The 24181-nt window shown below is 37.5% G+C and overlaps 1 protein-coding gene across 1 annotated transcript in view; it reads right to left on the reverse strand.

The window, feature by feature from the left end:
* GRM4 (glutamate metabotropic receptor 4) overlaps window positions 1–23646 on the reverse strand; it is a 327398-nt gene extending 303752 nt beyond the window's left edge. Inside the window, exon 1 of the mRNA XM_058178153.1 lies at window positions 23116–23646. Coding sequence (XP_058034136.1) covers window positions 23116–23646 — 531 coding nt within the window. The remainder of the gene's footprint in view (window positions 1–23115) is intronic.
* Window positions 23647–24181: the final 535 nt, after the last annotated feature.

Below are 24181 nucleotides of genomic sequence, written 5' to 3' on the forward strand. Positions count from 1 at the left end.
CAGGGCATGCAGAGGCCAAAAACGCGGTGCGTGGAGGCCAAAAACATGATGCGCAGAGGCGGAGTGGTGTCCTGTGGCGATCCCCGCAGCATAGAACAGGTCTAAAATGGAGCGTGCAGAGGCCAAAAATGGACCATGGAGGCTGAAAATGGCCAAAGGGTGGGGGCCGGCAGGTGGGCAGGACTTCGGCAACATTCGGTGTATAAGACGCACCACAATTTTCACCCGCTTTTAGGGGGGAAGTGTGCCTTATACTCCAAAAAGTACGGTAATCATAAGCCAGAAAACAATAGTCACATCACAGCAGTTGGAATACTTAAAACATCACTACTTAAAAGAGACCAATTTTGTTATAACAATTCTAAAACCAGATGTGTTTTATTGGGGATTCATTACACTTGATATAGCTTTTTTAAGGAAGAAATGCTTGTTACATTTCCCCGTAGCCAAGATTCCCATTTGTAGAAATTACTGTAACTTCATTCAGCTGACAGCAGTTCTATCATCAGCAATAAAAGATAAGGAGTGGGGGTTTTGTGGTTAATTTCAGGAAAGACCTCAGTACTTTGAAGGAGCTATTGTTTTAGTGAATTTGCGTACAAATCCAAGCTGCATTAACAGGCTTGATAGTTTCCCAATAACTGCACATTCCCATAATTTATATTTTTGTGCTGGCTAGCAATCATATTTTTTTGTCAAAAACATGCACTGTTACAAGATTTTCAACGGTTTCATCCCCAGGTTAGGGAAAACTTTGTTAAACTAGTCACCCCCAAACTGGTTCATGCAGGCTGGGGATGATAGGAATCATGGTCTAACACATTTACAGGAGACCATGTTCAACCATTAACACTCAGTAAGTTTAAGAAAATGTCATATACAAAAATAACCTTTAAGACATGGAATTTCTACATATTGGAGGTCTCTGAGCCACTTTGAATCATTTTTACGTGACTGGTGCCTTATTAGGTCCTTTCCAATCTGTTGGCAAATGAAGCCCGATTTAACTATTGATTACGATACATAAAATAATGTTGTTTTCCAATTTCATATCTGAGTTTCCTGAAAACTTTAGGATGACTAACAGGTACTCCTGATAACTTACCACTGTTCATTTTATCAATTTCTCTAAAACCTGACATATACATTGAGGCAATCCTTAAATTTATCACTTCAGAAGACTACCTCAGATGTGTTTCTCCTTCATAACTTGTGCAGCAAAAGCTGAAGCAAAAAAATAATTTATTTTCTCTGCGGTGCTTCCATCATCACTGAATGCACATTTTACTCCCTGATGATCATAGCTGCATAGCTCTCCTGCAGCTTTCTTGCTTCTATAACATAGCTTTTAAAAAAAAAATCAGTGATTTTGCTTATATCAGATTATGTCCTACAAATTCCATCCTGATCAAAATTATATGAAAAATCTTTATTTCAGAAATGTTTGCATTCCTTGCTGTTCTCCTGAGCTCAGAATTCTTTTAATATTTTATTATTTAGTCTATTATTTAGCCATGAGTTCTTGGCTTTAGAATATGTGTGTCTATTGATTGCCCATTATTTGACAGTATTTATGTGCTGCACAAAGAATTTATGAAAGAGCAGGCACTTCTTGTTCTCCACTTAAGATTTAAACTGCATATTATCTTCTTGTGTTTTTCAGTTTAACCAAGATTGGAAAGTATTTAGGATTTCCTAATGTGGTGGTTCAGTGGCTAAGAAGCTGAGCTTGTCGATTGAAAGGTCGGCAGTTCAGTGGTTTGAATCCGCATAACTGGGTGAGCTCCCATTACTTGTTCAAGCTTCTGCCAACCTAGCAGTTTGAAAGCACGTAAAAAATGCAAGTAGAAAAATAGGGACCACTTTTGGTGGGAAGGTAACAACGTTCTGTGTGCTTTTGGCGTTTAGTCATGCCGGCCACATGACCACGGAGATGTCTTCTGACAATGCTGGCTCTTCAGCTTTGAAACGGAGATGAGCACTGCCCCCTAGAATCAGGAATAACTAGCACATATGTGCAAGGGGAAACTTTATCTTTAAGTATAGGGGGCTCTCAGATAGAAGCATTCCTCTCTCTCTCTCTCTCTCTCTCTCTCTCTCTCCCCCTCCCTCCCTCCCTCTCTCTCTCTCTCACACATACACACACACCCCAAATGTGTCAATTCAACTGTGCATACATGCTGCTGCCATCTTTGCATAGCATATGAGCCTTTGACTAAGGCTTACTATAGTTTAAAACTCAGATCACTATCATAATTGCTATTTTTTCTATGTTCCTTGGATTCCAATAATATTTATTTAATATTACACATGAAATAGAGTTACTTTTGGTGTAAAGAAGGAGTAAAAGCAAAACACTAAGGGAGTTAGGGAGAGGCTTGAAATTCTACTACCTCTGCATTGTTATTCCAAACATTTATATTTATCCGTAGCGTGTCTTTACATTTTAAAAAATGTCAGAAAAGAAAACAGACTGATGAGTAGTGCTTTTAACATCCATCCTCTTAAGATGGGTGACTAGCTCCAGCAAGCCTCACAAGCCCTGGATAGTAAGTACCAAGATCAATTTCTGCAAGGTTGTATCCCAGTATTGGCTGACATTATTTTTCCAAGCTAGAAGACTGAATTCTTCCCAAAGCTCACTCTCTGATCCTTTAACCTAGGAAGCCTCAGACTGAACTTGGAAGTTTCAGCAAGAAACACATGTTCTGAGCCTGTGAGTTACAATAAGTATTTCCTTTTGTTAGGGAAAATTGAGCAATTGCAGACTCCCTTTGATCCATGCAATATTCCTTATCTCCTCCCAGTTTGTTAAGCTTTCATTCTGGGAAATTCTAACACAATTTATGTCTGGAACTTTCAGATACAAAATTATGCCACCATCGTATAGCAGCACAAGAGTCAACTGTCCAAAGGTTTGGGAGAAGAGACACAATCTTTAAAAAAATATTCAGAATAATCAGTCTTGCTGCTGTGCTGAAATTCTACCCTATGAAATAAATACAATAAAATACTTATTGTATTAGATTTCTGCCTTACCTTTTCAACTTAAACTGAGTGAGTTTCCCTGAGGGGACAGAGGTGTCCCTAGTCCACTTATTTCACCACACTGATTCGCCCAAGGTTTTGAAATACCACTTTTAATGGGCCTGACTGACTTTTATCCTAAACTGCATCAACCAACCCATTCTATGAATTCTTTGACAATGGGAACTATACGACATGATACATGACAAGCACATGTTTAAAGTCTTAGAAACCAATGATCAATTAAGATCCGCAAAAGAACTGTCATTTTAACAATAGACCCTTACCATGATTATTGAAAAGGAAATTGCCTGTGTTCTAAATGATAAATCTAAAAGCTATGGCAATTCTTCAACCCCTAGGAAGTGAACGAAAAGACTACTTTACATTTTGAATATATAATCCACAGGCCCATTATTCAATCCTTTACAATAATCTGATGTCAGAATGATAAATATTAATGTAGTTTCATTTACTATCTATTTACCATTGTAAAACAGACAAATGAGAGCATTACTCAAAACATAATAACCAAGGTAAAGCTTCTGAATGTATCTTAAAGTTATCTCAGAAGTGAATGATAGCTGAGATTTATCATCAGGCTACAGTTTCTGAAAAAGTCACTGTTCACCACTGGTAGCTAACACAAGAGTTTGAAATAGTGCACAATTGGCTACCAGATTGTTTAAATGGCACACACTCTGTATGATCTAAGACAAACCCTTGGAAGTTATTCTAATCACAACAGTATATCTGGTCCCTCTTCATCCTATTTATTTATTTATTTATTTATTTTATTTATTTTATCACATTTATATACCGCCCTATCTCCCAAGGGACTCAGGGCGGTTCACAGGCAAGTAAAAAAGCACATATAAATACAGACTAAATAAAATGTATTATTGAATATTTATTATGCATCTGATATTGAATTGCCATAACCACCCTGACACAATTCTACTCCGACTCTTATTGTATACCAGCATTTGCTGTACAGATAGTCTTCATTTAATGACAGTAATTGGGAGTAGTAATGTTACCACTAAGCCATGGAATCCTAAAGCACTAAGTCACATGGTGACACAGACCTATGATGGCACTGCAGGAGTTCTATCATTAATCAAAATCCATGTGGTCATTAGATGCAATGTCACATGTTTGCCATTTGTGACCTCTTGTCAGCTTCCCCATTGATTTTACTTGTCAGAAGCAAAGTGAAGGTTAGAAATAGAGATCACATGATGGGGGAATGCTGCAACCACTGTAATTGCAAACTGATCAAATGATAAGCACATTTTGAAAGTCTTAGAAACCAGTGATCATCTAAGATCTATAAAAAAACCTGTCATTTTAACAATGGGCCCCATACCATAATTATTGAGGAAAAAATTGCTTCTGTTCTAAAGATAAACCTGTCAAGCTATGGTAATCACTTGGAAGTGAAAGAAGATATAATTTAGAATATATAATCCACAATCCCATTATTCAATCCTTTACAATATCTGACGTCAGAATGATAAATATTAATGTAATTTCATTTACTATCTATTAAGCATTGTAAAGCAGACAAGTGAGAACAACTACTATAAGTCTCTTCCTTTAGCAATATTGCAACTTTGAACAGTCATCGAACAAGCAATCATTAAATGAGGACTTCCTGCATAAACAGATTCACATCTACTGAAAGTAGAAGTCTTCTTCTTGACATTTAATACCCGTAACCATGGACAAAAGATAATGATATACAGCATGCTAGAGCCTTACCCATCTCTGGCAGCCCTATGTTTTTTCTGTATCTCTTTGTACCCACCTAGTAGTTATCTGGACTTTTCCAATGCATACATGCAGTGGTGGGATTCAGCCAGTTCGCACCACTTCGGGAGAACCGGTTGTTAACTTTCTGAGCAGTTTGGTGAACTGGTTGTTGGAAGAAATCATTAGGGCAGAGAACCGGTTGTTCGAAAGTACTTGTCCATGAACATCAAGCTATAGGGAAGAGGGATCAGGGCCAAAACTGAGGTTTCCAATGCTCTTCCATGATACTGATGATCAAATACTAATGCACGACGTGCATTTCAAAATCAGTTCAGAAGAACTGGGCTTCAGACTTCACACAAGTAAAATACCTCTCTGAAGTATCCTGATTTTTCAGATTTATGTGTAAGTCTGAAGCTCACAAGTTTCAAGTCTGAACAAAATCACTGCTGCTTTAAGAAATTCACTTCTTAAGACAATTCTTAAAGCAGCCACAACTTTTGTCGGAAAAAAGTGATGAACACAGAGAAGTAATGTTTTCATATCAAGTTCAAAGGAGTTCTTCCATATAAATTTCACAGCTTGCGCAACCCCAAGGGCTAGTTTATGAAACTGAACAGATGTCAAAGACCAGGAAAATTAATTCAAGTGTGCTCTTCTTCACAAAGAATACTGAAAATCCAAAAAATAATTGTGAGTTATAGCAGATCAAACAAATAACATCTTCATAGTCATCTCAAGTAAGTTGAAATTCCCTTATTCCTGAAGGGGAAAAAAACCCATCCATTTCCACTGTAAGGCCATTCTGACTAGAAATTCTAGAAGTTACAGATCTCGTATCTCTTGAGATGGCTAATTGGAGAAAATTGCATTAAATCAATTTGTAATGGTGATTCTAGTTGCGCGTACTCAGTTAACTCTACATGACACATCCTCAGGACTTCTAGAATATATGGTCCTATATTGATACAAAATATTATTTGTACAATTTCATTACCATTTTTGGATGAGTCAGAATTAAAGACATCAGTTGCATGCAAAACAGAATACCATACTACTGAATTTCTATGGTTTTACCCATCATTCACAATATAAAAGCTGGCAGGAATCAATAGATCAATTAATTAGATTTAAGGGCTGCCCAACTGCATGAGACTGAGCAGATTATTATATTGAATGGCAATAAAACAATAAAACAGCTCAAAATACAAATTATGTATGTCTGGGGAAAAAACTGATCTTCAATCAGATAGAATTCTACCAAGAGTAGGCATCACTTTTAACCCAAGGCCTGGAGGAACAGCTGCATTTTCCAGAGACTTCTTGAATATAATTAGGATAGGATACTTATAAATACCAGGAGGTTCATACTGATTACCAGTTTCTAGTGAGATCCAAGATCTACTTCCAGGTGTGGAGTTGTAAGATGTGTAGAAGTCTAATTTCTAACAAGTACAACATACTGAAGAAATTAATCTATGCACTAGTTTATCTGCATAGTTCAAAATTTAAAGTAATCCATAGAACACAAGGCTCTGCTCATGATGTCCTCCGTTTGTTCTTCCTTATAATATATATCAGGCCTTGTTCTCATCTTTAATTCCAGGACATATCAAAGGGCAATAAGTCTATAGTTCCACAACATCTTACCTGGTAGTAAGCCTAATTGTTGAACTCAGTGTAATTTATCTCTAATTAAACATGACTAAGAAATATACAGGAACTCTATTCAGGTGGAATTTTTAATCAGAGAATGAGCACTACAAATGTAACTATTAAGATCTCTCACAACTGGCCATTCTGTTTGCTGAGAGATGTAGTTCCTTATTGAGGGATGCTACATTATGATTATCAAATATCACTGCATTCTCCTTTGTTCCTTTGCCTCCACCTAATTCCTCAAATATATGGAAATGGTACCAAATCAATTCTTAGACATTTCCATTTATACATACATACATATATACATACATACATACATACATACATATATTTGTTTTCTGAGGTTTTTGCGGGTGTTTGTATGTAGGTCTTTGGTTATTCGGGTTTTCTCCCGCGTAAAATTGGAAGTGTCTTGGCGACGTTTCGACGAAGTCTCATTCGTCATCTTCAGGCTTCAGCTTCGTGCTTCTGGGAACAATTCCTAGAAGCACAAAGCTGAAGCCTGAAGATGACGAATGAGACTTCGTTGAAACGTCACCAAGACACTTCCAATTTTACGCGGGAGAAAACCCGAATAACCAAAGACAGACAGACAGACATACATACATACATACATACATACATACATACATACATATTTAAAATTTAAAACAAAACAAATATAAAATATTCCATCTTTCCTTATGCAGTGTGTCATCTTTGGGTACATACATCTTTGTGCTACATCATTCCTCGTTTATCACATCTTTCACGTTCACAGTAACATTAATTTTATCATATGTTAAGTACATTACACATTTAAATATTGTAAAATTTACCAATTTCTTCTTAGCATCTTTCAATAATAATACTCTGTTAACATCAAATATCATTATTCTCTTCATACATATACTAACAATTTTCATCTTATTTATAACTCTTTCTTAATATATTTTCTACTTATTTTTAGTCTCCTTCATTTCCAAGCTCCATTTTTATTCTCCAACCATTGATAAAATACTTCCCATATCATATAATATTCAGTTTGCTTTTTCTCTTTAATTGCTAACATTAATCTATTCATTTCTGCACATTCTAATATTTTCCTTATCACCTTCTCTTCAATAGGAATCTCTCCACTTTTCCAATGTTGTACAAATACAATTCTAGCTGCAGTTAATACATGAATAATTAAATATACATTCTCTTTATTATAGGTTTCCAGTAAAAGTCCTAACAGAAATATTTCTGGTTTCAATACGTTGTTGTATCATCTCTTCCAACCATGTCTTAATTTTTTTCCAGTACTCTTTTGCTTCTTCAAATGTCCACCACATATGATAGTAAGATACAGGTAGTTGGTGACACTTCCAGCATTTAGCTGATTTATCTTTAAACATCTTTGCCAACCTTGCCAATGGTAAATGCCATCTGTAAAACATCTTATACAAATTCTCTTTATATACAATTGACATTGTTAATTTATAATTCTTATCCCACAATTACTGCCATTTATCCAATTCTATCGTATAACCAAAGGTTTTTGCCCATGCTATCATTGTCTCTTTTACTTGTTCCTCCTCCAATTTCATACCCAATAGTTAATTATACAATTTCTTTATTACCCTCTCTTCTGTTCCTGTTAGGATTTTATCTAACTCTGTTAATTCTTTATAAAAGGCCTGTAATTTAACATTTTTCTCATATCTAAACTGTATCTGCACATATAAATACTTGGTTATATCAATCCCTTGCTCGCTCATTTCTTCTTTTGTTTTAAGTCTCCCATCTTTGTTTAAAATATCTTTATATCTTATAATTTCCCGTATTAATATTTGGGTGAATCAATGCTTCCATTGCTGAAAGCCAAACTGGTATCCTCAGGTAATGTTGTTCCCTAATTTTCTCCCACGCTAATAATAATGCATTCCTTATATAGTGTCTTTGAAAATATCCATGTATTTTATTTTTCCCATACCATAAAAATGCATGCCACCCCAGTTGTAAATCTTGTCCTTCCAAGGTCAATAGTCTTGTATTCTGCAATACAATCCACTCTTTCATCCATGACAAGGTTGCTGCCTGATAATACAGTTCCCAATTTGGTAGTCCAAAACCTCCTCTATTTCTTATATCCTGCATCATTTTCAAACCAATTCTTGCTTTTTTTCCTTGCCAAATATGTATTATTTTGTTAAGTTCCTCAAAGTATTTCTTTTCCAATTTTATCAGAATAAGACATTTTCATTTTTATTGTTACAAGGGTCAGGACCCTTCCATTTGAGAAAAATATTATTCTTCAAGCAATAGACAGTGTCTTTCTGCTGAATTTTGGGGAAAATACCTTTACTCACAATTTTCACTATAAAAAATCCCCACTGTTACTCTTGCTTGAAAGAACAGTTTCAGTTTCTTTCAGAAGTACAAATCCCTGCAAATTACACACATTACTTTTTTTAAATATCATCCTTTCTCCTATTGCTCAGATTCGTCTATGGCCCATATCCTATAAAACCTTCATTCATCTTTACAGTTTGTAAAGCTTTCTGTGAAGAAAGGACATTTGCTGCTTTTGTTTATTATTAAACCTGGTTTAGATGAAAGAACTACCACTTATAGCCCAGGGGTCATGTAATCATGACTTCCAGTTTTAGTACATGTCTGTATGAGGATTCTGCATATGTTCAAAAGTCCTGGACTTCTACAGCCCTACATCACCAACTGTGTTTAAAAGCTGGGCTGATTTATTTCTAGCTAGTTATACAAATGGCAAAATTATTGTTTTGGCATTTTTGCAGCAATGTTTGCCTCCCATCTCCATTGCCTGACTTTCAACTGACCTAGCAGTTCCTTCAAAGAAAAAGGTGACTTTGCAATTTTACAGCTGTCCCTCACAAAAGTGTTTGGGTTCTTCTTAGTTTATAACTGGACTGAGACAGCATACACGGCAATGTGACAAAGAACATAAACAGGGACAAATTATACGCTCTAATTTTGTGCATTATCATTATAGTTGGTTGCATAGTGATAGTCAGTCAGATGTTTAGTCTGGATTTGGCATTTTTATCCATCTACTGAATGCCTCCCAAGAACCCTCGATAGGCAGATGTGTTGTTTGAAGATGTTAAAGGTATCATTGCAGGTTTTAAGCTGTTCCAAGTAAAGTTGCCTTTTGCAATTGATTGATTGTGATTTTGTCTGTGCTGATGGTGTCAAGTGATGCTCTAGAAGTTTTGGAATTGCACCCATGGGGCCTATTACTCTTGGTACTATGTTTGCTTTCTTTTGCATAGTCATTGTATTTCTATTTTCAGGTCTATATATTTTGTGATGTCCTCCAGTTCTTTCTCTTCTATTAAGCTGTCTCCAGGTATTCCAATGCCCGCTATCTAGATTTGGTCTTTCTTATTAATGATGATTAAACCTGGGGTGTTGCGTAGAAAATCCCTACCTATTTGAATTGTAAAATCTCAGAGAATTTAACGTCTTCATTTTCCATTATTTCATCTATTTGTGATCCTACCAGTTCTTGCTTGCAGGCAAGCAATCCAATCCACCATTGCTGCTACTTTGTCATGCTGTTGATTCAAGTAATTTAACAACCGGTTCTCTGCCCTAATGATTTCTTTCAAAAACCAGTTTGCCAAACTGCTCAGAAAATTAACAACCAGTTCTCCCAGAGTGGTGCGAACTGGCTGAATCCCACCACTGTGTTGTTTATAGTCAGTCTGTGTGATCTTGTTGCAGCAGCTATCTGGGTAAGCTACTTTACATTGATGCCATTTGCTGCCTGTTGTTGCTGTCTTTTCAAGTCCTGCTTTCTATGCCCTTGTTCTTAAAACTCTCTCTTGTGCAGTCAGAATTAGCTCCTATCTCTTTCTTTAATTTTCCTGCTCTTAGCCATTACCAGGTCCACTTTGCCTGCTAGTTTTTATATATATATATACTGTCATGGAATATTTTGCCTTGCCATGTCTTTTTTCTATTCCTCATTTGGTCATTCTTATAGGCCAGTTTGATCTCTTTGGCATTCAGTAAGACTTCATAGTGTATCTTCTTTGCATTTTTGCATTCAGTGAATCTTCTTCACTATCCTTTAGATATTCTTCCAATGCTCTTTTTTTCTGGTGTATTTGCAACTGGTGTACTTGCAGCATTTCAAGCCCACCTGTCCTCAGAGTCTGTTAACAATGGATGAAGGTCATTATTATTACTATCTGTTGACAACAATGTGAAGTCACTGCTGCCATTTCTTTAACTGGTGCTTCTTTCGCTTCACATGCATCAAATTCTTCTGAAAAACCTAGAATGTAATGTTTCAAGGTATTATTATGATGTGTTGCACAGTCAGTCAGATGTTTAGGTTGGATTTGGTATTTTTATGCACCTATCAAGGTTTTCTCAAGAACCTGAGATAGGCAGATATTGTTGTTTAATAGTGTTAAAAGTCTCCTCTTAACCCTAGCTAATTTTTTTTTTTAAAAAAGCAGGATGCAAGCTGTTCCTAGTGAAACTGCCTTTTGCAATTGGCTGTGATTTTGTCAATGCCAATGGTGTTCAAGTGGTGCTCCAGATGTTGTGGTTGTTATTGTTGTTATCTTGGAAAACATCACAAAATTGTGCTTTGTGTAGTTCATTTAGCTGAGCTAGAAATAAATCCGCTCAGTCTTAAACACAGCTGTTGTACAAGTCCAGAACTTTTAAACACGTGCAGAATCCTCATCAGAAATGTACTCAAAGTGTAAGTTATGGTTACAACTTGAGGTGAAATCAATTATGGATCATCTTCAAATGCTTTTGTGGGATCACAGTGTGGAAACAGCAACAGTAGGACAGCGTTTTGAAATAAGTTATCCGGACTGCATTTGAGAGTTCTCTGTTCTTTCTACCAAACAGAATCCTGGACCTCTTCCCCAAAGTTTTGCTCAGATGCTACTGCACTATAGGAAGGAAGTAAAACTGCAATTTAATATATTTAGGTATGAGTTCTGATACAAATCACAGGTGGTTCTGATGCATCACGCGCAAGTCATGTGGGATTGGTGTCCAATCTCATGAAGGTGTTGCTTTCCAGCACAGTCCTAACCCTCATGAAAAGCGCCATCCAGTTGTACATTGTAATGTCGTGTTGCTTTGTTTGGCATGGTGGCTACAACACAAGGCTGACCTGGACAGGTCTATTATAACAGTGGAATAATCTATTGTGTTATTTGGAAAGATTTCATATGCACTTGCTCTCCCTCCCACAAAGGGTCACAGATTTTACAAAGTATCCCCATCTGCCAAACAATTCTGAGAACACAATGAAAAGGGATGTTTTATTCAACAGTGGCAATGACCTTCACAGAATTAATGCATTACTAAAAATTGGATCAATGAAAACTCTACTGCTCAACAAAACTCTTTCAAATGCTTTGAACAATCCATTATGCCAAAGCCATCTGGATTTATCCTACTTTGCGTGCTTGGAAGAAGCACTATCGCAATGATTACTAGTGTATCCAGATCCAAAAAAGCAGCATGACTTACATGTCTCCTTTACAAACAGCTTCCTTGAGGAAACAGCATATTGTCCAGATATGGCAGATAATCAAAATATAACAATTTTGCTGTCATGTCAATACACATAGCAAGGAAACGAAATAGATGACTCACACAATTCATTACCTCTAATAGTGCTTCTATGACAACAGGATTTTTAAAACTATTATAATGTTGTTGCTTAAAAAAAGCAAAGGAACAACCTTTTCAAACCAAAATAGCTCAAACCAAGTCTAACTATGTTCATTTAACTCAGAATGTTAATTGTCAGAAGGCAAACAGGAAAAAAGTGAACTTCTCACCTGATGCTATCTAAGCAGTGTCCTTATATATATATATAAACATATACCAGTGTCCTGGTATATGTTTCAACTCCTACCCTCAAAACGACGCTATAGAGCACTGCACACCAGAACAACTAGACACAAGAACAGTTTTTTCCCGAGCGCCATCACTCTGCCAAACAAATAATTCCCTCAACACTGTTGCACTATTTACTAAATTGCACTACTATTAATCTTCTCATTGTTCCCATTACCCATCTCCTTCCACTTATGACTGTAACTTTGTTGCTTGTATCCTTACAATTTATACTGATAATTGTTTCCTGATTGCTTGTTTGTAACCTATGACTATCATTAAGTGTTGTATCATTAAGCATTAAATTTGTACCCTATGACATTAAGTGTTGTAAGTGTTGTACCTTGATGAAGGTATCCTTTCTTTTATGTACACTGAGAGCATATGCACCAAGACAAATTCCTTGTGTGTCCAATCACACTTGGCCAATAACAAATTCTATTCTATTTGTTTATAGATTCAGACATCTTGGCGTAGTCCTCACCATATCTCTGGGCTCATCCCTTGATTATCAGTTTTGATTTATGACATTGGACATTCTCTTCTGCTTTTTGCTTGGTCTTGAAAACTCACTTGCATGCAATGGTTTTCTTCCCTGTCTTTAGCCTGAAAACGTTTCAAATATCATTCTTGTGGAACATTTCAATCTCCTCTTCTGCATCTTTCTCCATTTGTCTCCTTCGTTTTTTTCAATGTCCTACCATGCATGAGGTTCTTCCACTTGTTCCTTCTTACTACTTTAGGACATCCTTCTCAGTGGAACTCCTTTGTTGGATTCTCCTGGAGTGACTGGAATGAGGTTCCTCAGTTTTAATTTCTGCAGATGCAGTCAACTGAGCACATGATGAGGCTGCCCTTTGAAGCTTGCAGTCTCTGCTCCCTTGACATCGGAAACACAAGCTCGTATCTCATTGTTATTTTCTTTTTTAGCATGATAAGCAATGGTGTATACTGTAATGATTTGTGTGGCAGGATCTAGAATTCTATACCTGCAGTATTAAGGAATATCATCTGATGGAAGCAAGGAGAACAGACTTTTCTACTGTAGCACCTGCCCTTTTGAATCTCAGAGGTTAGATTGACTTTGACTCTGATTGTCTTCTGAAGGGCTCTAAAGACATGGTTCTGTCAACATGACTAGAGAACTGGCTATGGTTTGGAGCCTACAGTACAGCTAGATGGCTGTACTGATTGGTCCATAATTTGCATTGATTCATTATTTGCACTTGCCTACTTTTTATGTTTTCTGCTTTTAATTCCAATCTTTAGTAAGGTTTTAAATTAGTTTTAAAGCGGTGGTGTTTTTTTTCTGATTTCTGTATTTTATTTATTGGTTGCGTTGTTTGGTTGTTTTAACGATGTGAGCTGCCCAGAGTCACAAATGTGAGATGAGTGGCTATATAAGTTGAATCAATCAATCAATCAATCAATCCAACCATTAATCTTCACACATATCTTCAGTTCAGATGGTTCTGTTTCTTTTTGGTACACACACATACCAGGGGTGAAATCTACTTACCTTTCCTACCGGTTTGGAAGTGCATGTGCCCCCCCCCGCACACGAACCCTCTGCACATGCACAAACCCCTCTGTGCATGCACGGAGGATAAAAAAAGGATACTTCCTGGTTAAAACCAGCAAGTAACAACAATTGGGTGGGTGGGCGGAGCCTCATGCTGACTTTGTTACTGGTTCTCTGAACCACCTGCCGCCATCGCTACTGATTTGGCCGAACCGGTCCTAACCGGTAGCATTTCACCCCTGACATATACCCTTTAGAACCAAACACTTTCATGTGCCATAAACTAAGCTTTCTTCTGAGTCATAGCTCATATATTAGGATATTGTAATAAAATCTTAAAAACTTTAAAAGGCTGCCTTTATTTTCAATTTCTATCCCATAAATCAAGGCAAAATTATTCTCTTTCTTGTCTATTTATATACTACTAAAACTGTTTGATTGTTTGCAACCTTTAATTGAGCAAAACAGTACATCATAGGGCAACAGTTTTTGAATCACTGCACCTCAAATGGGCTATTTTACAGAATGAGACTGAAATCTGGGACCTGTGACCAGGAATGAAATTTGGCAAAGTTCTGACCACTTCAGTGCTTCTGCATCCTTGTGCCACTACACTTCTGCAGTCAGCCACAGTCATATGATTCACGTCTCCAAGACTTCCTGCCAGGTTCCAACAAGGAAAGCCAGTGAGAAGGCCAGGAAGAAGATACTCCCACTGCTTTTTGCCTGCCTATGGTCACTTTGTTTCTCTATTGAAGTAAATAGAGAATATTAAATATCTCTGAAATGATAATCCAACGAGTCACAGGTTGTTTAGTGTTTTCTAATTTTTCAGGACTCAAATATTATTTTTGTAACAGCTCAACATTGGCTTCCTCCTTCTCTGAGTCAAACTCACATTCTATCACACATTTGCAAGTAGCTGGCTGTGTTAATTGTTTCTCCCCAATATTTATCAGACCATCTTGCATTTTGCAGCCTGCATTTTATCTTGTCAGGCAAAATTCAGTGTTCCCCCTCTCTACTATACCATTCCCTCAACACTGTCAGACTATTTACTGAATCTGCACTACTATTAATCATTTCATAGTTCCCATCGCCAATCTCTTTCCACTTATGACTGTATGACTATAACTTGTTGCTGGCAATCCTTATGATTTATATTGATATATTGATCATCAATTGTGTTGTAAATGTTGTACCTTGATGAACGTATCTTTTCTTTTATGTACACTGAGAGCATATGCACCAAAACAAATTCCTTGTGTGTCCAATCACACTTGGCCAATAAAAAATTCTATTCTATTCTATTCTTTTCTTTAGTGTAAGCCACTGTGGTTTCACGGATGGTCCCTTTTCTTCTAGATACATTTCCATATTGTTGGCTGTATTTTCAGTTCAATTGTTTATGTGTATTTTTAAGGCTTTCTTCCAAATGTACTGCATATTAAGCCCATGTACTCCTTAAAGTAGTTGACTCTTCATCGAGCAAGAAGCAAAATGTGCACCTTGTGTAATCACTAAAGATGTTACCTAGATGAGTAATGAAACATCTGCAAGAAAACAACCAAGCTCAGAGAGCACCAAGGACTCCGTAGTAGTGTATTCATCTATGAAAGGAAGGATATGTTTTCACCTTGGAATAGGCATTGATCTAGAAATGTCATTGTACCCTAAGTCTAGGCAGTTTCCTTGTTTTGTTATATTTCTACATTTGTTGGGTTAGTGACTTTGCCTTTATCCAACATTCAAACCTCAACCAAATCACACTTTAGTTCTATGACTGATTCCTCCAATTTGCAAACAACACCTGATCTTGTGTTAATTTTTTAAATAAATTGTAGGTATATTTTCATTTAGTTCAAAGTGCCTCAGTTTCTGTTTACTAACATAAAAGTTGCAGAAGAATCAGAAGAGATATCTTCCAATGGCCCATTTGTTCTTGTATATATTCAACTGTCTCCTTTCTGGTCCTTTCTTATACTGGATTGAGGTGTATCATTACCTTTAGAATATAGTTGTACAAGGTCTGTCTCCTTTCCTAGGACAATTTGTTTGCAAATGACCCAAACCGTTGCAAATTAATGAAGCATTTATTTTCCTTTCTTCTGACCTACAAGCCAATTCTTGATTGAGAACTGCATCTGGCTCTTGGGATTTATTCAGATTACAGTTTTGCAAGTGATTTATTACAAATTAAAGTGTTTCCTTTTTCATTTCTTTTGCATCTACCATGGCTTCATAATCTCTATGTAAATGAATTTTAAATGAAGACAACCAATATTTTAATAGACATGTACTGTCTTTCAAGATAACTTGCAATAACCTTTATTTGATTTATAGCAGATTTAGTATTCATATATCCCCACGCATGCCTACATACACTGGTGTTTGTTATAACTTTCTGAAAAGATGTGGTTTGGAGGCTGTAGAAATTTTCTTCTATAATCTTTAAATCTTCATCTATATTTCTCAAATGTGAATAATAAATGAATCCCTCACTATCAGGTAGATCATCTCAGTAACTCTATCATTTGCCTCATTCTATGCTGCCCTGCTTTTGTGGGTCTCTCTTTGTCTGGCACAATGGCAATTCTTTGAGACTCCAGGAACATTTTCATCTTGAATTACCAGAGGGAGAATTCTGGTGGTTTTATTTTCTGGATTTCTGAAAGATTTTCTTTTTCTTCTCTAATCTTTCCTTTAGTTGCTCAAGAGAGTCATATTTTCTTTCTCTTTTTAGAATCTATTTGCACATTTGCTTCAGCTGCTGGAGTCTATAATGGTGTTGGAGGTTGCAGCATTTTGTGCATTCATGAAAGCATTCCTGGGAGTAAGAATCTAACCTGAGGAAGGACTAGGAGCTCCAATTAGCAATCTTAGAGTCAAAGAGAAGATGGAAAGTAAATCCTTAACTTTGTAACTGTAGCTAACTGCACCCTTGTGGGTTAGTAAGTCAGGAGGTGCTGAAGTTACAGTGCCTATGGATTTGAATCTCCAACAAACTGTAAAACATACTTTGAATTATTTCCATGTAGATAGATAGATGATAGATAGATAGATAGATAGATAGATAGATAGATAGATAGATAGATGATAGCTAGATAGATAGCTAGATAGCTAGATAGCTAGATAGATAGATAGATAGATAGATAGATAGATAGATAGATAGATAGATAGATAGATAGATAGATAGATAGATATGCGCTGTAACAGAGGGGAAGGAAGGAAGGACGGACGGAAGGAAAGAAGGAAGGAGCTGCCATCTCGATCTCTTCTGAGTCAGGCAATACCCCAGCAGGGACAATGAGAAGCAAGTGATGAAATGTGTATCATGATATTAAGATACAAAAACCAAGCCTTATGGATCTGCATCACATTTGAAAAGCAAGTACATAGGGAGGATTTGCATCATGATAACATTTCCATGCAACCATGGAAGTCTATGTTTCTGAGTTCTACAACTGTTTAGGGCCTTTCCAAGATTTTTGCCTTGGGCTCAAGGAGCTCTACTTACATCCTTGTCAGAACATATTTTCAATTTCCTTACATTCCTATAATTAACATTAAACGTACTTCTTTTCTCCAAAACGTAAAGGGTTAAAATGAGATATAGTTAATCTAATTCTGTTCAATTAATATGTAGGCATCCTGCAAGAAGAAATTGCCCAGGACATACAGCAAAGGTCAGGGGCTTCCTAGACCAGGAAGGGGCAAAACATGGGCACATCATGTATCCTGAACCTACTCTACAGATGCGTAAGAGACAGAGGAATGGGCAAACTTATGGCTCATGAGCAGATCCTACAAAAAGACTATTGATTATGAAGCTGTGAAAGCTGCATTGTTTCCCAACTAATCTCATGGAATTAAAAGCAAATAGGTAGAGTTAGAGCCCAAATTGGGGAAACCATTTCCTCTCCTCCTCCCTCTATTTCTGTACATTTTGCCAGCCCATTTCTGAAGCAATAACCAGGACTCTTCATTGCGTTATGTATTTCAGCATCTTTCTCCCAACACCACATGCAGTTTCCTCTCTAAGCTTCTTTTCTTCCCTCTTGGCTTGCTTGCTTCCTTCTTCAAACAAAAGGACACATGCCTTTAAGCACCCCAGAATGCCTCTTGCTTTTTAAACCTTTAAGGCAAAATAAACATTTTGTGCTTTAAAGATAGCGCCAGGTTTGCTCATGTTATTGCAAAGAATTAAGGTTGAAATCCTCTCTCTAAATATCCAGGAAAGACAGTGTCTCACTGTATCAATAGGGATTACTTCAAAGTGTTTACTTTTTATTCCTTAAATTTATACCTTGCTTTCCTACATAATAAGCATTCAGGATGACACAAATAAATGTTCTCTGTTAGCATACTTGCCTTCTGTGTCTCATTTTTATATCAGGGTAGACATGCAAATGCTTTAAAAACTTTTGGGTTGCAACCGGAGAATACACAAATAACATTAATGGAAAGGAAAAGGAAAAGAGTACTCAGCAGAAGGTTACCATCCCCACTTCAGAAACTGATTAAGATCTCCATCCTTAGAAACTCGCAGAAGAATGAAATTGTCAGATGTTTGATTAATTCTTTGAACCACTGTACTATGCCCCACCATTTTCTCAGAAAAGTACATTTGTGGGGGGGGGAGACTAGGAAAAGTGACAGCTGCTGATATTTGCAGTCAGAGGAAAGCATTTGAGAGGGTTGTTAACACTAGAGAATTGGCCTAGAATCTTTTATAGAAATTGCTATTACAGCAAGGAGATGCCTGGCCATCTTTCAAACCTTATCCAGTTGATGAAATATAGTATAGTCCAGGGAAACCTGGCTTAATTTTTTTTTCCAATATATTAGTAGCAATTTTCTCAAGCAATCGGAATAGCAGTAACTTCTGAACTTACTTTTTTACATAAAGTATCCTTGCTTTAAAAGTTTAAAACTAAACGTTTCCAATCTGTTCCCTCCCTATCTCTTTTAGATTTATGTATTTACATTATTCTCTTCTGTTGTTTTTATTTAATAGTTTTTTTATCCTGTCTTTATTATTACCAGTATTTATAAATAATTCAAAGTAGTGGACACACCTAATGGTCATTCCACCTCCTATTTTCTCTACAACATCATTGTTAGGTGAGTTGGACTAAGAGAAAAAGTGATTGGCCCAAAGTCATCTATTTTTTTTTCATGCTTAAGGCAGGATTAGAACTCATGGTCCTCTGGTTTCTAAGTAACTCCTAGTTTTATTCTTAGTTACTTCTATTTTATTCAAGATTTATTCTACTGTAATATTACTTTTACATTACATGTTTTTAATTTTTTTATTTATGAATTGCCTGACAATTTGCAAGTAGTTGAGATATATTAAGTGTTCAAAATAAAGAAATATAAATAGAGAGGTTGCTAGGTCTGCTCTAAGTTTCTAATGAATTGTGGAGTTCTCTTTCTCATTTAAAAAAAAATCATAACACATAAGGTCCAATCAAGCTTGTTATTGCTAACTTGGTATTAGGGGAGGGAGGGCTCAGATTCCAAACTGGTGAGCAAAGATTAATCATTTTTTTAAAGGAACTGTTTTGTTGAAAAATAAAAAGATATCTGCATAAATTTAGTATACATAAAAGCAAAGAAGAAGGGAGAGAGGAGGAAGGAAGGAAGGAAGGAAGGAAGGAAGGAAGGAAGGAAGGAAGGAAGGAAGGAAGGAAGGAAGGAAGGAAGGAAGGAAGGAAGGAAGGAAGGAATATCACTGCCAGCACTATATAGTGCAATCTTCAGTTTCAGATTTGAACTTCAGTTCAGATTTGAACTTCAGTTTTCTTTTTAAAAAAATACTCCAAGGCAGGGGTATCAAACTCATGTGCTGGCCCCACCCCTGCCCAGTTTAGCGAAGGGGAAAAAGTCCTGATATGTCACATGATGACGCGAGTTTGACACCCCTGCTCCAAGGCATAGGGCTTTTTTTTCTTTTTCTTTTTTTTCTTTTTTTTTCTTTCTTTTTTTTTTGGTACCTGGTTCCTTGGATACCATCACAAGACATCATTTCCATTCCCCAATCCCTTGACAGTATTTTGAAGCCAACCATGTGAACCATTCCTGATTACCTTGGAATGCTGAGAAAGGGCATGAAATACTATGATCCAATCAATGCTGCCTCCAGCAAACTTAATGAAAAATAAAATAAGTTGCTAACATTTCTACCTACCCTGTGTTTTCACTTTATATTACATGACATTTCTCTGACCCTCTTGCAAAAAGACCAAGATGCTGGTATCTGGCCCACTGAAAGAAAATGTCAGACGATGACAAGGGGGTTAATGATGGGACTATAATTTTGCAACCAGAACCTTTTCACGGCAGTTGCAACCACTTGAGCCCAGCTACAGAGGCTAGAAGGCAGAGCAAAGAATTGTTCAACATGTACCATTGGCAGAAGTAGAGAATATCAAATAAAACATATTTTTCTTTGGTTTGTTTCTAATGAGAACATGAAACTGACTAAAAATGGTTGGTATCAGGTAGATCAGACAGGAAAAATGGCCAGATAAGCTCATTTTACTTTATTGTAAAGCTACATTAATAGACCCTTGCAAGTTTGAAAGTACAATTCCCCTGCCATCACCATTGCAGCCTGAGAACTTAGGGAGGGAGGGTCCCTTCTGAGCCTATTGGCTGTGCTTTTTACTCTCTCTTATCTGGCTGTTTCCTTGGCAGCATCTCTTCACTCTGTCTCTTAAGGTCATTCCCACATAGTGTTACATCTAGAACATTTAAGTTCCCTGGAGAGAGACTAAAAATTTCTATGGAATGAAAGGGAGTGAATCAGAAAATGGCTCACGCTATACCAAATGGGGGCGTTTCTTTCTGAACTACATCTCAGTCTGTCAGAAAATGGAGTCATCTGTTCGAGGTGAAAAATAGCGTGGGATCATAGGAGGATGGTGCCAATGGAGGATTGGCACCAATGCCCCGAGGGATATTGTTTATTAACCTCCAAAAGTAACAGTACATGTGTTCTTTCTAAAAGGTAGAATTTGGGTCAAACCCAAAATTCTTGCAGCTGATTACAAGAACACAGAGTTCAGCACAGAACAGATGCAAGACTGGGGGGAAATCAACAATAATTAAGTAGCTATTTCACCGGGAAGATGAAGTGTTTTCTTTTCTGTGAATTGGAAGTGGAGACCATTCACCTCACATTCTCTGAGAAGAATGGAAGCTGTGCAAGAATGGGTGGAGAGGCAAATGACCACAGGGACTATTGTTCAAAGCCTGGATGTGCTAAAGATTAGGAGATCCTAGACTGGGTCTGTTTCCCTTATATAGGTAAACCTTCCACAATGCCTAAACAGGACTTCTGTTCTTTCTCTTTCCATGCCTTCTCTTCATTCAGAAGAGACTGGACAACCACTTGTCTGTAATGGCATAGGGTCTCCTGCTTGTGCAGGGGGTTGGACTAGAAGACCTCCAAGGTTCCTTCCAACTTGGTTACTCTGTTATGTCCCATTAACTTTTCACCTTGCCTCACCTCAGTCTAGTTTTGTTCCTTCCTTTCCCTTCTTTTGTCAGTACAGCAACCTCTTTCTTTTACCCTCAATCCATTTTGTTTTACGGGTTTCCCCCCCTTCTTTTTTGCAGGGCCTTCATGAAGAAAGAAGATGGGTTGTGTGAGAAAAGACAATAGCTTATATCAGGGATCTGCAAACTTGGCTCTTTTAAGACTTGTGGACTTCAACTTCCCAGAGTTCCTCAGTCAACTTTGGGAGTTGAAGTCCACAAGTCTTAAAAGAGCCAAGTTTGCAGACCCCTGGCTTATATAGTGGGCTAGTTAATACTTGCATTGGGATATTTTAATTTATGATCAATTGATATTAATCAGTTATTTTAGATAGATAGACAGGTAATGCATATTCTGGACTTGCCCTTTTTGGGGGAAGGGGAGTATGGATTCTGCTGTAACACAGGAATGTGTTAGTTCTCCAAGGTGAGTTTCAAGTGGAGTTGGCACTTACTTATCAAGATGGGAGAGCCAGGCACAGAATAGTCCTGTTACGAGAGCTCTTCTAAATTCAGAGTCATTTTTCTTCCCTTCCTATAATACCATATTACAGGTAATATTATACCTTCTTAGCTCTACTAAATATCCATGTACCACAGGAAAAGATCATAGTGCTATGTCTGTAGAGTGAAAACATCAGAAGACAGATCCTGAAAAGTACCCATAATGCTTGAGATAGCATAGCAATGTGGAAATTTAACCTACGTAAAGCAACCTTCCTTGTCCTAATCCAGCTATGTTGGACTTTGTCTACCAAAATCTGCATGCACCATGGCTGAATGCTGGTCTAAATCCAAAGCTGAGGAATTTAAATCTAAAAATAGGCATAACAGTGCTGAAACCATTAGCTTTAAAATTAAAAGTACTGCGGCGATGTTAAGTATATTACTGTATAACAAGTCTATCACATGAGAATAAGAGACTGTATTGTGCTAGCATTCATTCAGCACAAATGTTTTCTCCTCTGTTCTTTAGAAATCTGCACTGAGGTATTTTTAACAATGTAGTATGAAAGCCTGCCATTGTCAGACGTGCACCACAGACAACTTGCTCTGTCCTTGCTATAATTAGCAATGTTAAAAGGCAATGTTAAAAGGCAATATTATTCAGAATATTTTAGCACCAAAAGACAAATCAAGCAAGCTGGGTGCCCCCACCTGCCCTTAGGGCTGACCAAGGCCCCAAGGTTTGGAAATTTCAGGTACACCTTTAAAAAGGTCTTCTCCCTCTTGCTGGTTTATAAATGTCTTGGTAGCATAGATCCATCATTCATACCCTTTCATCCTCAGATAGCATCTTCTGAAGTACACCCGACATGAATATTCTACTTGACAGTAAAACAAAACATGAAATTCTCAATCGGTCTCAACACTGGGAATCTGGGCAGTATCTTATATGATTAGTATCAGTTTTCCTTGCAAAAGTGGAAAGCAAGGGTATTTCCCTACCTGAACAGAAGGGTCAAATTCCCCAGGAGAGACCAAGAGCTTTTAAACACCCCCAGAATACAAAGGAATGTTTGATCTCCTCCTTTCCTCATCACATAGCAAAAAACTTAGTTTTCCATAATTATTATTAAAACCACTTTAACGTTTTTTCCCTCCCCACTTCACTTAACCGTCACTGCCAGCTATTTTAGCACCTGCAGATTGAATTGCAAATTATCTTGCACAGCTAGGAGAGGAAAGAAGAGCAAAAAGAAGCAAATAGACTGCAATCTTACCTTAAAAAGGCGCAAGATGTTGGCCACCATAATGGAGACAGAGCTGCCAGATGCACCAATTACTCCAACCACGCGTTCTGGCTTTGTGATGATAGGAGGGCCCCCATTAACACAACGAACCTCAGTACTGTCTTTCTCGATTAGGGCCTGAACAAAGGTGAGGGACTGCTCCAAAGCGTGTGTGTCTCGAGAACAGGTATCCAGGATGCGGGCCCCCAAAGTGATGTTTGGAAGTAGTTCAGGATCATTGTTGATTCGGTCCAGAGCAAAAAGCATGGCCTCAAGACGATGAATCCCCTTCTCCTTCTTTAGCTCTCCACAGGCCTTTCCCTCAGAGCCCCGTCCGTGGACAGGGAAGAGGCCTCCTAAAGTGATATCACCATCAAGGCGAATGGAGTTCATGTGGGGGTGCCCTTGGCCTTTGGGTTTGGCTGTGCTGACTGGCTGATACCACCAGCCACAGCAGACGCTCATGAACAAACAGAAGGAGAGTTGCTCCATGCACACAGATCCCCCCTTCTTCCCAGTCATCGCCAAATCCTACTTGAAACTCAATCCCATCAGCCTAAAGATCCATGGAAACCAAGGATTCTATTACCAAAATCTTTAATTCAGCTAGGTTGAAAATAGCTTCTCCCAACGTTTCAAAGGGCTAAGACTAAAATGGCCCTCTGAAGTGTTCAGAGCATGGTTTCCTTCCCCCTTAATTATCTATCACTTTTCTGTCAAGATTTCCAGTCAACTCCAGTATCCATTTCAATGCAGGTGCTGAAGAACAGAGAGGTAACTGCTTCCGGAAATGAGTTCACACGATCCCTTTCCAGGCCCTCTGAGGGACCATAGTAGTGCAGCTAATGAAGAGCATCAGGTTTTGCATAATTTTGTGGAGGGAGAAGTGGGCAAAAAGAACCTCTTTTCTTCCTTTTTCCTTCAGTCCCTGAAAGGAAGAAAGAAAGGGCATTCATTATTCAAATCTTTTCTCAGAAAGGCATTAAGTTGTAGCACAAAAAAGCTTCAGGATTTACTTGATCAGAGTTTTTGTTATGCTTTGAGAAAGGCAATGTTG

This window comes from Ahaetulla prasina, chromosome 3 (assembly GCF_028640845.1).
Source record: "Ahaetulla prasina isolate Xishuangbanna chromosome 3, ASM2864084v1, whole genome shotgun sequence".
In the NCBI taxonomy this organism is placed as follows: Eukaryota; Metazoa; Chordata; class Lepidosauria; order Squamata; family Colubridae; genus Ahaetulla; species Ahaetulla prasina.